The following is a 16,659-nucleotide window of genomic DNA, read 5'->3' on the forward strand; positions in this document are numbered from 1 at the left end:
AACAAAAAGAAATAAGTAAGTGACATAAAGAAAACAATATAAGAAACAAACATCGAAAGGAAAATAATGCAGTATAGAAGCACCAGATATGAATCACAATTTTCAAGGTCATACAAAATGAAGCACACCTATTGAAACTGTAAAGACAGTTGCACACTATTAATTATGTAAAACAATTGCATACAACCTTTTGTTCGTAGCAATACTTAATTTAATTTCATACTAATTTATGCAAGTATAAAATTATGTTTACTATACCTACGAATGTAATCCCATAACAATTTTCTTTCGCTGTAATTATGAATAATAAAATGAGGCGTATGTTTAGCCATTATATAAGATAATGTCCAGAAAAACAAAAACATTATACTTGCCTCTTGGACAACTGAAGTGTCACCTGTCTGGATTTAAACAATAATTTGTAAAACTAGATAAATAGGTGCGTCATTAATTTGAAATTTGTTAAAATAAACCTTATATATATATAACTTGTAATACAAAACCGAACATACTTCTCTTTCTTATTCTTCTTCGACTTTTTCTTCTTTAACTTCTTAGCTTCTGGTGATGTACTGTAATATATTAAACAATTTTAAATTAAAACAACATATTATCAAAAGCAGTTACATTAAAAGTTTGTAAGTTATTGTTAATTAAAAGTTACACTTTAATCAAACAAAGCTAAAAAGTAATAATCCTTCACAATAATGAAATAAAATTAAACAGCAGCAGTCGAGAAACGAATCTCGTTAATTAGACACGCTTTAATTTCATTTGTGCTATGAAAGTAATTTGAAAGAGAAAACATTTTTTATGTTATATTAATGTTCATATTTAACCAGAGGTGGGAGACTTTATACAAAAGTCGACTGTTCGGGTCCCTCTATCAAAGTCAATGTATGCAAAGCACCTAGCATGACTGTGTTTTGATTTGAAGGGTGGAGTTTAAAGTAAAATTACTATATTACAGACACATAATCCTCAGGAGTGACAATGCATGAGGTACCATTAATCTATGACATCTACAGCGCTGCTCATGTCTTCAGACGCCAGTTACCGCTGTCCATCAGGCAGGCCATCAACTTATTGTGTGCTATAAAAAAAAGCAGGTAAAAAAAGGGACAGGTACCTTCTCTTTTTCTTCTTTTTGGTGACGTGCACATCGTGCGCCTCCCTCTCGTGGCTCGGCGTGCGAACTAGAGGGTACCGCTGGGCCTGCTCCCGCGCCCGCCGCTCCGAGTCCAGGCTGGTGCCCTCCACGAAACGAGGCGAGATACCGAACGCGTCGCGCAATCTCGCGTTTTTCTCTTGCTGCGCCTCGGCGATCGCGTGCGTTTCACGAACGCTGCAGAATGGAACGCACCCGATACAATACAGTACCATCGCAAGTACACGCCGGCGTCACTCGCTTTAATTTATAGTGATTACCGAAACAAAACATCAGACATACGACAACATAACCTTCAAGAAAAGAGCATATTCCTTTTTAAAAGGCCGGCAGCACACCTGCAATGCCGTAGGTGTTGTGGGGGACCATGGGCGGCGGTAGTCATTTACCATCAGGTGAACCGCATGCTCGTTTGCCCCCTGTGTTGTAAAAAAAAAAGTTTCATTTCATTCTGGATAAAAATTCTTTTCCTTCTAGACGTATCAAATGTACGAGGTCTGTCCGGAAAGTTCGTATAAAAGTGTTCTGGAATGCTGGGGAGGCCAGGTAAGCGCAGGACCCCTTCCTTATGTTAACAATGCTTCAGTTCTGGTCTGACCGCCGTGCGGTTCTTGTCACGCCATCTGTGAAGTTACCTCTTAACGAAACCCCGTCTGGAGCCCGCTTCCGTTGAAGAGCAGCGCGTCGTAATCAAGTTTCTCTCGAAACTCGGCAAGAATGGCCGTGAAATTTTTGCCGATCTCAGAACAGTTTATGGGGATGATGCTGTGAAGGAACCAACCGTCCACAAGTGGCTAAAAAGATTCAGAGAGGGCCGAGAAAGCGTTCAAGATGACCCACGTTCAGGACGTCCTTCCACTTCACTTTCCGACGGAAAGACTTCGAACTTGTGTTAATGGGGACCGTCGTTTAACGGTCAGACAGGTGGCTGAAGAGCTTAATTTGGGCAAAACCGTGGTTAAGAAACGAACTTCAAATGAAAAAAATTTGCGCCAAAAGTTTTTGAGTAAAAATTCCGTGTGACCGAACACCCCCCCCTATTCGCCGGATTTGGCCCCGTGTGACATGTTCCCAAAAACCAAATTGGTACTTCGGGGGCGGCATTTGGGGGACATAAATGAGATAAAAAAAGCTACGACGGGGCAGCTGAGAAACCTACAACCAGAGGACTTTCAAGGAGCCTTCTCACAGTGGAAACGGCGAGCACAAGTGCATTATGTCACAGGGGGAGTACTTTGAAGGGGATAAAATTGATTACCTGAATAATTGTAAAATAAAATTTTTAAAAAAACTTTTATACGTACTTTCCGGACAAACCTCGTATGCTATACAACTTTGTTAAAAACCTTCTTCGTTACAATAAACTCTATTTTATTTGTGCACAAATCGTGCAAACATTTACATATTCACGCGATAGAGATGATTAAATGCAATCGACACTATTTTCATGTGATATGACAACACAATAATTTAATAATAAGTATGTTTTTTTAATCTATGCACCGACATTTACTCTCTCTGTTTAGCGTAACGGTTGACTGGCAGAGAATGCCATCGGGCATTAAGTCCGCCCTCTAGACATATTTTAATGCGTGCAAAAGTATAAATAAATAAAAAATAAATGAATAACACAATATAAAAACCTAGTCATAGTGAAGCGTCAAAGAAGACTAACGAATATTTACCTTGGAAGCTTTTAAGTGCGCTAAAAATGGGGAAACATCAAATAATTTAGCAAACTGTACTAAGTTCGATCATAACAAATTTTCTATATCGATCTGGCGTCGCCTATTAAAAATCATTGTTGGCTTTGACCGAGTATGAAATCAGTTAAATTTCAATTAACACAGTTGCTTTGAGCTTGTAATTCTTAATTAAACATCGGCTGCGGTGACTAGCGCCTAACGACACACATACTAAACGTTAGCAGAAATTAATCGATAAAACTGAATGCACACCTTATAACAGATCGCATGGACTTCCTCTCCTCGTCATTGGAGAGACAGACCTGCAAATTGTCGTTAAAATTGGTGCGCTCCGGTTGCGAGCAATTGCACCGACAGCAGCATGAGTTTCTCAGGCCAGCGAGGAGAGTTCTCAGAGCGGGTTCTAGACTGTCCACCACGTGGGACGGGCCCTGCTGCATGGTCGCGGGGACCACCGACGACTCCGAGACGGGATCGTGAGAGGAGGCCCGCGCTCTCTGCTGGGGCCCCGCGAGCACCGCTTGGAATGTACCCCGCCAGAGCCGTTCGAATACGACTCGGTTATTTTGTTCGCGACGCGGCGCCCTACCCCTTTGCATCTTAATGTACGAACTTAATCTAATGGAAGACTTGGTTTCTTATAGCTAATACTTAAACTAATACATGGCGGTGTGACCGCTGGAAGACTTTGTTGAGGCGTGGGGCGTCTGATTACATTTCAGAGCGGCCGGCGGCGGGCCGGCGGCGCTACTGAGGTCTACCGATAACAGGAAACAGCGACGCGCGCAACCTGCGCAAACATCGGAAATTCGCTTGGATGCGACGCGTCCTCTCAAAGGGAATGTTCACCCTCTCCCTTTGAGGCGATATAAGCTAAATGCCACCGAACAATCGCAGCGTTTTGAACTTTATTATAACGGTAAAGTTCACCTTTGATAGAAATATTGTCGCATAAATTTGCCACCGATGTGAGACAAAGGATGACTTATCAATAATGATTGGCGTATTTTATATATATATATGCTTTATTATGGACCAACGGATGTTATTTGTTAAATGTGAATCGAATACGATTTGCCGTGCCCGCTTACGTGCTGAGGTGACGAATGTCATCGTGTGTGCAATCTGACATGAGCATTGAAAGAATAAAGATATGTATGTATGTTAAATTACAGTTATTTTAACAACCATAAACTGAATTTAGATATAATTAAAAATATTTGTAAAATCAAGTATGTAACATATATAACGCAACACACATACACACACACACACACACACACACACACACACACACACACACACACACATACACACACACACAAACACACATACACACACACACACACACACACACACACACACACACACACACACACACACATATATATATATATATACAGTGGGTAGTTATATATACATAAACATTATAAGTACATAGAAAAATTTGTTGCAATGCGCATAGAGCTTAATTTTATTACGTCAAATGACGCTACTCAAAAATTTAACAAGCCAGTATGTAATTGTATTTCTATTGACAGACTTTTCAAAATAAAGAAACTGTAACACAATTCAATTGTTATTTTAAATTTATTGGTTCTTAGAATAAAATAAAATACGTATTATATTTATACCCAGTATTTTTCTTGGCAAGACTCCCAATAGTGAAAAACTTACATAATAATTTATCAATCTGTCGATACTGTCCTCTAACAAATATAAAAAAAAAACTATTATGGGCGCCCAATTTAAAAAAAAAAGAACAATTAACTTATACAGGCATATGTGTTAATAGAATATATATGAAAGGCGACAAATATTATTTTAAGGGCCTTAAAAAAGACTGAATATGCACGATAAAGCAGGCGATCGCATGTAGGGGTTTAGTATGAAAGTTAAAAAAAAGGCAGGAAGATGGTGCACCTTCCTGGCTTTATCTCACATCATTTAAGGCAGCGTAATATTTATATTTTCTATTCGCCTCTGCAGCCATTCCAGTCAACTTTCCCTTTCTGACCTCATTTCTTTTTAAATCTTCTCTACCTTCATAATCATGTCTACGTATTTCTTTTCATATAATTCTCTCTCTCTCTCTCTTTCTCTCTCTACGCATGCTTAAAAATAATACTCATATTATATTCCATTTGTTTGACGAGTTTCCAGTTTGAAAAATCTAATCACTAGGTTTCGTTTCGGATTATTATTTCTACTCATTCGCTCTAACACACTCGTATAAGATGCTCATGTAACGTGGATGTCCACTAAGAAAGGATTTTTGAGAATTTACAAAAGGAACAGGATAAAAGGATTTCCGCGCCGGTGGATTTATCTCTAATAGGCCAGGATCCTATTATTTTATTTTTTACTTTTTCCTACGAGTTTAGATAGAATTTTGTAGACAAGTAATCTAACCTGTACTGGACTTTACCAACGTATTGTACAATCAATATATTGTACTGTTAAATCTTTATGGTCCATACTTAACATTGGACATATAAAAGATTTAATATACAGTGGCACACTTATCCCATAGATGGAATTCTAACAATTAAACTTTGAGAAGCTGAAAGAAAACTATAGAATGTTTGAGGGTAAAAATTATATAGCTAAAGATAAAACTTAATAAATACCTAATTAAAATTAAACATACTGTTTCATACCTATATTATAATATTAAGTAATTATATACACCTACATATTTAAACACACACACACACACACACATATATGTGTGTGTGTATGTGTGTGTATGTATATACATAAACAAGACATAAATATATATCTATTAGGCGCAGTAAATATGCTAAATGCAACATGAATACAAACCAGAGGCGTCCGCGGCAGAACTAGTGCGCCACTATCTTTAGCCGCAATCACAACATTTAGGTGCGGTAATATGTTTTGGCACGCATACACTGGGCGAAACCATTAATTACAATACACATTACGCCTGTCTCTCCCGTAACATTATTCGAGCGTTTTCGTGATGAAACGCGACTCGTCACGTGGCACAATTATTAATGTCATAATCGAGTACCATTTCCATTGGGATTTTCAACCGATTCTAAAAAGAATGTGATTATTCGGTTATATATATATTTTTATTATTAGGGGACATTCAAGTATTACAGAACGCAATTTATGAAGATTTTTGACCCTTTCTCCCTCCAAGTAACGCATCGTAATATTTTTTCTGTACCTCCCCCTACATGTTACATAACACCTCAGTGCCCATTTTTACCTAAAAGTCACAAAACTAACGAATACTGACAACGAAAACAAGTAATTCTGTGTTTATTTGTATAAAAATATCTGGTTTTGCCACAATTAAAGCCGTTTTTTATGCAATCTTATCTTAATGATATTTAGAATATTTTGTATTTTGTTTAATTCCTTTTTTTGTATTTACTGTGTCTGACTTGCGCCATCTACCTTTCTCTCTGTACTTATCCATTATTTATGCCAGGTTGTCTGTAAGAGATTGCTTTTAGCGATAAGGCCGCCTTTTGTATATGCACATTCTGTATAAATACTCCTTGTATACATCTCTATTGTGCGCAATAAAGAGTTTATTATTATTATTTATTATTAATGAATTACATTGTCTCAAGGGCTTAATAAAAAAATTATATTACTAGTAAATTGCGTTGTGTAATCGCTTCTAAGTTTATTCAGCAACTAGTAATCCACCCCGACTTAGCACGGATACATAATAATCTATACTTATAATAAATCTGTAGAGAGGTCAATTCTGTACATGAAACATATTTCCAAAATAACTATCACGGTGTGATTAGTGATCGATACTGATGCCAATAATGCAATCAGTAAAATTTTTTCTGTCTATCTGTATGTTCGTTACAGAAACAAAAACTACTAGACGGATTTTAACGAAACTTGGTACAATTATTCTTTATAGTCCTAGGCAGGTTATAGTATACTTTTTATCACGCTACGATCAATAGGAACAGAGCAGTGAAGGGAAATGTTAAAAATGTCCACCCGTGCGACGCCGGGACGGGCCGCTAGTAACAAATAAAACAAATTTTGATTTGTTGAAATTAATATAATACCTACCTATAATATTCACTGATAATGTAGCTTTCTACAGATGAAAAGACAGAGAAAGAACTCATTTATTTTTGGATAGTATTATAATATAAGTGAATTACATTATGTTGCATGTTAATCTATACATTTTTAATACGTAATCAACTATTTTTTTTTTTTTTTTATTGGTGAAAATGGTATGGTAACCCCGCCTGCGCTAACGGAATACGCTGGCGGAGCACCGGTGAAGGGTGATAGATGAGAATGAAAACAGGCCAGTTAGCCCATCATGATGGATCATCAGGAATTAACCATGATAGTTTCCAGGGAGAACCGCGAGGAGGTCGACCTGCTTGGATATATTGCTAGCAATGGGATTCTCAAAATTTCAAAATTTAAAAATTAAATTTAATTTATTAATTTATATAAATTTAAATTAATAATTAAATTATCTTTTAACAATCGACTTGTTAAACAAACTAGTGTTAGCAAACAAATGTGTAATCGAATATAAACATTATTTGAAATTCCAGAGTATATGATTCAGTGAGAGAATTAAACTGCATTCACTTGCATTGCATTTAGATTCGCACAAAAGTCGAAGACAGAACCTATATTTGTCGATTATGCTAAATTGCATGCTTCAACACCGGAAACCGGAAATGATTGGATGCATGTATCGGTATTATTTTGTTATTGGTAGGTAATTTTACAAAATAAACAACCATAAGTTTTTGATAAAACTAAAATATCTTACTGATATTATTATAAATAGACAATGTTCGTAAATGGGAAACACATAAAACATATAATGAGGCATCTTAATGAAGCCAATAGAAGCCAAAACAATTATTAGAAATTTAGTCTTCTCTGTATGTATGTGTTTCGGCATCATGTAAAAACTACGGCACCAATTTGGATGCGGTTTTCATAGCTGTGTTCCTGGAAATGTAACTTAAAATCTGGTGTATGTTTCATCTTTTAGTACATAAAGTATGAAACATACCTTTATAGCTAGATTTGGCCTCTTCATTACTTTTCCTTCTTCTGAAATCCAGACATACCAAAGACTATATAACACGATATTAATATACTAATACTTATAGTACTGTTCCTCTTTCGATATTCTGGGGATAAAAGAGTGGTAACATATTGTATCAAAGGGCACGATAGTACTTCCGGTAAGTAGAGCACAGCCCTACTATCCTTTTCTCGAACACACGGCACTTTTAACCCCCTCCCCCTCAATAACTTCATAGTGATAAGTTTTTATTACATCATCACATTAACAGACATTAATAGGTACATAGTTATTATCATGTGTAAACTATGTCTAAACAATAACCTATTTCTGACCTTAACATTTGCAATACTTAAACATGAGAAGCCTGAATTTACATGAAACAAGGTTCTAAAATAAACAAGCCCTTAATTTATTATTTAATCTAACGCCTATACAGAGGAGCTGCGCTATTATTGAACTGGGGTGCTCCAAGCGACATATTAAAATCCTGCCTCCCTTCTAAGGGTGTGGGGTACGGACGTCATGCACCACGATCGATATACAACAGCCACACTAGTCGGTCGCGACGATAAAAACGTCCTGCAACCTTTCCATTACTGCTTTCCTGATAACCTAGATATACTAGAACAGCGTAAACTACCATTGTATAATAATATTAGATCAAAGAGGTTTCCAAAGCGGCTAAGTTTTTAAGTTAGTACATGTATTCTTAACATTTTTCGTTCATAAATCATTAGGTTGATATTGGCTTTTATAGAAATACCTAATAGTGTGTTGAGGCAATGGATTTCATTTATTTATCCACTGAACTTTTAATAGGTAGTTTCTGTAACCAATTTATTAAAGACTAGCGGCCCGTTCCGGCTTCGCACGTGTAGACATTTTTACAACATTTTAAAAAGTTATTTATTGTGACATAACGATAATAGTTGGATATATAGTATCGCTAAGTTTTTTATAGTTATTGATATTTTCTTCAATATTATAGAACATACTTTTGTTCTATCACCAATAGTTTCCGCAACGCACGCGACGAAAGATATTTTATAGTATTTTTTTACAGCTTGAGTTACGTTACTAAAGTTTTAGTAAGGATCCCTAATCTTTTCTAGCAATAAATATAGCCTATGTTACTCAGGGTGAATGTAGCTTTCTAATGGTGAAAGAGTTTTTGAATTGGGCAGTTTTTGAGTTTATTCATTACAAACATACACACAAAAATACAAATCTTTCCTCTTTATAATATTAGTGTAGATGAGTGTGTAACCTGCAAAACCCTTGATGTTGTGGGTGATCATGGGCGGCGGTAGTCATTATCAGGTGAGCCGCATGCTCGTTTGCCCCCTGTGTTATTTAAAAAAAAAATCCCTCCTTTTTAAAATACAGTGAAACTTGGTTAAGTAGGACCTGAATAAGTGAGAAACCTCCATAAATGGAACTCATGTTCTGCTAGTGGGACGAAGCAAACCTCTATATCTCAGATCCGTTCTTTTGATTTTATAGTCATAGGTACCTCTATATCTGAGACAGTGAGTGAATTTCATATACATTAACCTCTGTAACTGAGAAAACATCAATTTATTACCTCTCTAACATGGACTATTTTACATTTAAATTTGTTACTTACTTCTTCTAACCACAAATTAACCACTTAATTAAAGACAATCAGTACCCACAAATCAATATTCTTCAGGCGATGAGGTTTGTTAGGAAATCTTTGTACAGTTATTTTGAAATGACATCAATTGGTGACCAAAGTATATTGGATAAAATTTGTCTTAGAAAAACATTTAATGGTTAATACTTCCAAAAGACAAACTAAAATGACCGATTTTTATAATTGATACATTCTATTTAATTTTGTTTCTTACATTTATTACCTTTAATATTATTTTATTTGTTCTCTAAGATTAAAACTCACTTTTATTTGATAACCACGCTTCCACAACTGAAATAACCTGTATTCTGACCTCTATTAAGTAACCCTTCCCCCCTTCCTTTGTAAATGAGACAGATATTTATTTATACCTGGATAAATGATAAAGTGTAAGTGAAAGTGGAATACCTCGATAAGACAAAGGTTCCTTAGTGTCTCACTTAACCAGGTTTCACTGTATACGCCAGTCACTCATACGAAGGCGTGGGTAAAAACTAATATAAATTGTCTCTTTCCAACCCTAACAATATAAGTATATACTGTCTCCCTCACACGACCCGAAGGAAATACAAAAGTAATTAACAATACTCAGTAGCTATTGATTCGATTGAAAGAGGAAATCGCGCGTAAATAATTTGTTACACATGTGGTGTGTGTATTTTACTGTAGTTTGTGAAATAAATAGAATTCTGAATAAAATACTCATTTCAGTTTCCTATTTTTAATTACTGCTGGAATTCGTAAGGCACGTGTGTTAATTCCCACGGCCTTATACCAGGATGGAATAATTTACAGAGTACCGAAGTATATTTCTCAATAATGGTAACCTAGTATATTCTACGGTGCCCATGGTACTATTCGTATTTATAAACAAAGGCTACCACTCTCCCTTTAGGCACACTATTAGCTTATTTGTTCCAACCATCATGACCTAAATGGTGGCCAATTAGACCACAATATTTGCAACTTGGACACATGCAATTCCAGAAGAGTCTTACAGTGAACACTCAGCTTGTGAAATGTTTCCAGCTAAGGTTTTGTATAAACAATTAAAGCACTGGGTTTCTCAAAAGGTGTTTCAACCGTGAAGCAGATGTGTTTGCATGGCTGTGTTTCGGTCTGAAGGGTGGGATATGGCGTGAATTTACTGGGTACAGAGGAATAACACCTGAGTCCTCAGGAATGGCAACGCATGGGAGGTATCATGGGCGAAACAATATACTGTGTTATGTCCATGGTACTGCTCATGTCTATAGGCGACGGTTACCACTTGTACATCAGGTGGGCCGTCAGCATGTTTGCCATTCTAAGATGTATAAAAAAAAATTGGGATACCTCTGGTATGGCAGACATCTTTAAGTTACTGTAACCATTTTCTATCAAACAAGCTGTACACGCCTATTTACGTATTATCTCAAGGAAGAAATCGTAGTTTTTGTTACCTATTCAGTAACAGTGTGTATAGTATAATCGATTACAAAAATAATTAATACGATCAATCAAATATTGAGTTTTCTATCGCTTATTGCAAACAACTTTGCAATAAACAGTAGGTATTTTTTTATGTTTAACACATTGTTGTTGAGAATTTCGTGACAGAATAGGCTGAAGCCAAAACATGCGCATAAACAGGCCTCGGTATTAGCACATCTGCAAGTCCAATTAATTAATCATCTTCCAATAGGCTGTGCAAATACATATATAATATCCAAACAATTGCCGCTCGTTATATTACTGTGTACAGCGACAAGGGTTGTACACTTACAAATTGAGATTGCGTTTTTATGTGATCATAAAATAAAATCTTGCAATAACACGAAAACGTGCATGTGCTACAATTACTGAACGTTATAAAGTTTTATCGATAATGTTTTAAAACAATATTTATCTGTAGTAACTTTACTATCTGCTACTGTAATCCATTCTTTATTTTAGAAAACAGAAACACAGATTTATTTAAAACTATTCAAAATTCCAAATAAAAAGTAAAAATACAGTTTTTACTGAATAAACTTACTGAAGATAGATTATAAATATACAGTCAAAAATAGTCTGTAAATAAACAATCGACCTCCGTGGCGCAAAAGTTGTTTTGCATAAATAGGGTCTCGGGTTCGACTTTCGGTTGGGTGAATTTATGAACAACATATTTTTTATATTACATCAAGTCTAGCTTTGAATTCTGGCTCCAGCTATCTATTAGGTATTTAATCCCAATCTTAAAACTGGTAAGACTTTGTACGAATTAATAATACCGCCAACTTCCAAGTTTAATATTAACTTTTCACGCTACTGGCGTTTCTAAAAACAAACTACATCCTGTTTCGCGCTAACTATGATCGAAATACGTTGCTAAACGTGCCTACCAGCACAAACAATTTGGTCGAAGTTTCAGATAAATAAATTTACGAACAAGCAATACTCACGCTACCCTCCCGAACTCGTCTCTGGGCACGACCTTGTCCCCGGCACCAGTCTCCGCGAGTTTCGCTCTGAAGGCGGCCACCCGAGCAGCTATCTCCTCCTTCGGCAACCTGCGTAGCCAGACCAATGAGACACTCATTACTGTACGAATATACAAAATACGGCGCGACCGTCCGCACTGGACACGTCAGGCACGCATGTTATCACGGCGAGACTGCACTCTACAGCTGAACAAGTGTAAATGAGTGAAAATAATAAATGCTCACTGAAACCGCAAACGGACCACCTGAACCTACCAATGCATGATACGCTCGCTGCAATCGAGGGAATTACTTTTTGAGAACTATAAAATAGCGATAAGGCGCTCCGGCGCGTAGTACTAAACTGAGGTCACCGTGCCCAGTACGTAGGGTGGTATGGTCTCGCTCGGTTGAATTATTGATTTGACTCCGGCGCAACAAGGGCTGCCGCCCCTAAAAAGAGGGTGCGCGACCATCGCAATATCTACAGGGGTCCGTTTTCTATTATACAATATAATAAAAGAAACAAAGGGATTTTATTGGGCCGTAAATCAATAACAACACTTGAAACTGGATAAACATGTGTGATTTGAAATAAAAATGCTACAGGTTGCAATATTTAAACTTTTTTTTTATAATGTATCTAATCTACTCATCCAACATGTACATTTTCCTTTGCAAAACAAAGCCATTTTATTGAGACAAAATATAAAACGAAATATGTCATATACCTATTGTAAGTAAACAAATTAGATTGAAAAATTCGAATTTAGAATGCGGAGCAATCTACGAGTAGATTTCGCTGCACAATTAAAAACAACGTACCTTTCAATTATTACAATAATAGAATACAATCTACACGGGAGTAAATACCATCGATAGAAAAAAATCTAATTAGTTCAAAAATGAGCGACGAGCAACGTAAACACGAAAAAAAAAACAGACAGGTTAAGAAGACGCTTAAAAATATATATCTATAAAGTGTTAGGACATATGTTGGGATGTTATTCTATGTTATTTGAATATCTAACATCATTGACCATAAACGGAAAAACGTATTTGAATGATATATATATATATATATATATATATATATATATATATATATATATATATATATATATATATATATATATATATATATATATATATATATATATATATATATATATATATATAATAATTACATATATATAATTAAAATACTTTCGATTGACGTAACAAAATTGAAGGAAATGCGACATCGGCCTGTCTACACATCTATTTATCTGTACTTTACAAACCTGTCAAACACAAATGTAGTTGTTTTGACGTGGTCTAAATATTTATTTTAACAAACAGTGAAGTTTGAAAGTTTTTACAGAAATGATTTCACTAGGCTTTTTGGACTATTCAACACTAGAGTTGATAGGCATTTTATGTGAAGTTATCTCGGTCAGTTTTAGTTTTGACAGCTTAAACAGCTGATCCGATTTTATTGAATATTGAATAGTCACTGTATACCATTAAAGTTTATATGCTACAACGTCGTCAATTCGGAACAGATTGGCACAGTTCCTTTTGCAATCGATAGGGTTTACTCCCGCGTTGATTCCATATTGTGTGCGTGTGCGTGTGTACGTGCGTGCGTGTGTGCATACATTCGCGCGTGCGTGTGTGTGCGCGTGTGCGTATTCGTGTACGTGAGCGTGTGCGTGTACGTACAGGTGCACAGTCTAGTTAACAAATAACTTTAAAATCTACCTATTACTACAAAATCCTAATGCAACGCGATTCAAATGGTGGATAAAATTTCTTTGCGTATCCTATATGTTAGTTCATAATATCACTGCCAAAGATGGGTAATCAACATGTTCTGTCTGAATTGGGTAAACATGTTCACAGAACATGATTTAGAAACCCTTTATATTTTGTAGCTGAGGCCATTCTTTGAACAATAATAAAATGATAAAAATATAATAGCGTAGTAATTCTAATAGATTTCATAGTTGGCAGATTGCCAATTTTAAAAATAAATGTACTCTACCAATGATTGATACAGTAACTGTGGGATTAGTTACCAATAAAAGTAAATAAATTAGATCAAATTATATTTAGATTGAGTAAAAATGGATTGATTTCAAATTTAACTTTGTATAAAGATTTAAGTCAATATTATTATTATTAATTAATTAATTCTACAAGTAATGTTAATGCAATGTGATTGGAATGAAAAAAATGCCCATTTCTATAATATAGAGATCTTAAATTATCTAAAAATCTATTCTTGGTTGGATATTAGTTTGTTTAAATTTCAATAAAGCTAATTAGTAAAACACTTTCAAATCAGGGTAGCAACTCATTGAGATTTACGTTATTATCAAATTCTGGGAAAGCATCCAAAATATCTATCTAGGCTACCTATTTCCAAGAAGAATAATTTGCTATTTTTTTTTTACAAAATATTACAGTTCTGATAAAATTATCATAAGACCAACACAGGAATAAATAGTTTATATTAAAAAAAAGTAATCAGCAAAATCAATTCAGTCAGGGAAAAAATTTGTTAAATTAATTAAAAAGAAGCGGTTTCTTTTTGAAGCTAATTGAAAAGGAGTATATTACCAACTTAGAAAAGTTTATACCAAATTAGTAACAAAACACTGATTTTAACAAATATAAGGTGGCTACAATACACAAAATATTTATGTGAAACCTTTAAAGTTATATAGGGTGAAATTGGAATCAATGTGTACAAGTGTGTGCTGAAAACCAGTATTATGTTCAACTAGTCACAATCTAATAATAAATAAATAATCTTCAACCTAATGTATATCTATACTCTGTTAACAAGAAGAATTCCGCACAACAAAAAAACTGACATCATTAAAAATCAAATATAGAACTAAAATAGATACCTATTTAGTATAAGGGAAGTGTTTATAACTTCTCATCTAAAACATATCTACATTCTTGTAAAATAAATTCATTTTATTTAATTGTAAACCCCACTGATTGTAAAAATATTTACCCATAAAAATGTCAAACATCACATAAACCAATTTTAGCTATTATAATATTATTTTGTTTGATCTTTTTCTTTTGTACTAATTTATGAATTTGAAAGATAGTGACAAAAAACTCTGGTAGCGGAGGGAGGGGGATTATTAGTAACATGGACTATCAGTCCCATTGCTAGCAATATACATTGGCAGATCAACCACCACGTGGTCCCCTCTAAAAACCACTGTGTTGAATTCCAGATATATTCATCATGATGGGCTAACTGACTTGCCTTTTTTATTCTCACCTATCATCCCTCACTGGTGCTCCGCCAGCACATACCATTAGTGCAGGCGGGGTTACCATTCCATTATCATCCATTAAAAAAAACAATGTAACAGTAATATATGTAGGAATTTTTAGTTTTTAAGAATAATAGGGTGAACTAAAAACACAATACACAATAAATATTTCAAATTAAGACATTCTTCTTTTTTTTCTTAATGATAATAATAGATATGATTTTTTTTCTCAGCAAATTTTACAGAAAAGAAGCCACACAAAAAAAAAAGTTATGATAATTATATTAATACTTAATATCAATTAGCTCCCAATATAATTATAATTACGAATAGAAAGAAATATGTATAAATTAAAAATTCAGAAAGTCAATAATGGAATAATAAAATTATAAAAAAAAATATATATATATATATATATATATATATATATATATATATATATATATATATATATATATATATATATATATATATAAATTGAGTAGTTAAGATTATTTACATTTTAATGGGAATTTAACTGTCTAAATAAGGATATTATATTGTATTTATTTTCCCATAACACATGTGTAAAGCATTATTTAAAAAAAAAACATTGCAGTGACTATTATATATAGTTTTACCTACCAATTAGTAATTGGTAAACTCACCCTTGCTCTTCAAGACTGTCTTCAAGTTCTGCGCACTTGACTTCAATCTTCCTCTTCCTTTCATGATCAAGGATTTCTTGATTAGGTTGTTTGTTTGATGCCGAATCCAATTTTGCTATTTCTTCTTCAGTGCGATAGTTCACAGAATCTTTTGTTTTTCTCACTGAAGCCCAATTTCTTTGAACATATCCATTGGTGCCAGAGCCTCGGGGTGTCGTCAAACCGATGCCGTTATACATTTTATTGGTCTATTTTGTCTTTCTAAAAGAAAATAATATTTAAAATTTAGAAGCAAGACTTTTACAGCGCAGTTTGACACGAACGCTGATACTAAAGACATGTGAAAATTATATAAAATGCTCTCGGACTTTGATGTAATTCATTAATTTATTTTAATTTTTAAATAACTCTTTTTAAAGAAGGACAATTTGGTCACAAATCACTCACCATGTAATTCTATAAATGTAGGTTTCGGGTTTTATATTTCGCACGGGCAATAAACGTCCATCTTGCTAGAATTTATTTTTTTATTTAGTGATGTACGTATATTTTCTTAGTTTAGTATGCTTTTACAATCCATCGATTTAATGTTCTCCATAGATAGTTGACTCGAGCCTGTATCTATCATATAATTATGACTTCTTTTTCATATAGCACCTATAAGAAAAAGAAAGCATAT

At 34.5% G+C, this 16,659-nt stretch overlaps 1 protein-coding gene across 13 annotated transcripts in view; it reads right to left on the bottom strand.

Annotated features, from left to right (window-relative positions):
• The window catches only part of LOC113517612 (serine/arginine repetitive matrix protein 4), a 27,715-nt gene extending 11,134 nt beyond the window's left edge, over positions 1–16,581 (bottom strand). For 10 of the 13 annotated variants that reach the window (XM_031912572.2, XM_031912569.2, XM_031912570.2 and 7 more), the window contains exons 1-7: positions 16,428–16,581; positions 15,981–16,241; positions 12,032–12,139; positions 1,130–1,345; positions 513–572; positions 375–401; positions 259–291 (exon numbers count right to left, since the gene is read on the bottom strand). In XM_031912572.2, coding sequence (XP_031768432.1) covers positions 259–291; positions 375–401; positions 513–572; positions 1,130–1,345; positions 12,032–12,139; positions 15,981–16,219 — 683 coding nt within the window. In that variant the 5' untranslated portion in view covers positions 16,220–16,241; positions 16,428–16,581. Of the gene's footprint in view, positions 1–258; positions 292–374; positions 402–512; positions 573–1,129; positions 1,346–3,126; positions 3,635–12,031; positions 12,140–15,980; positions 16,242–16,427 lie in introns of those variants that run through there. The other 3 variants (XM_031912573.2, XM_052901432.1, XM_031912574.2) reach the window with 3 other exon arrangements.
• Positions 16,582–16,659: the final 78 nt, after the last annotated feature.

The sequence above is a fragment of the Galleria mellonella genome, unplaced genomic scaffold (assembly GCF_026898425.1).
Source record: "Galleria mellonella isolate WM207_F2 unplaced genomic scaffold, CSIRO_AGI_GalMel_v1 utg78, whole genome shotgun sequence".
Lineage (NCBI taxonomy): Eukaryota > Metazoa > Arthropoda > Insecta > Lepidoptera > Pyralidae > Galleria > Galleria mellonella.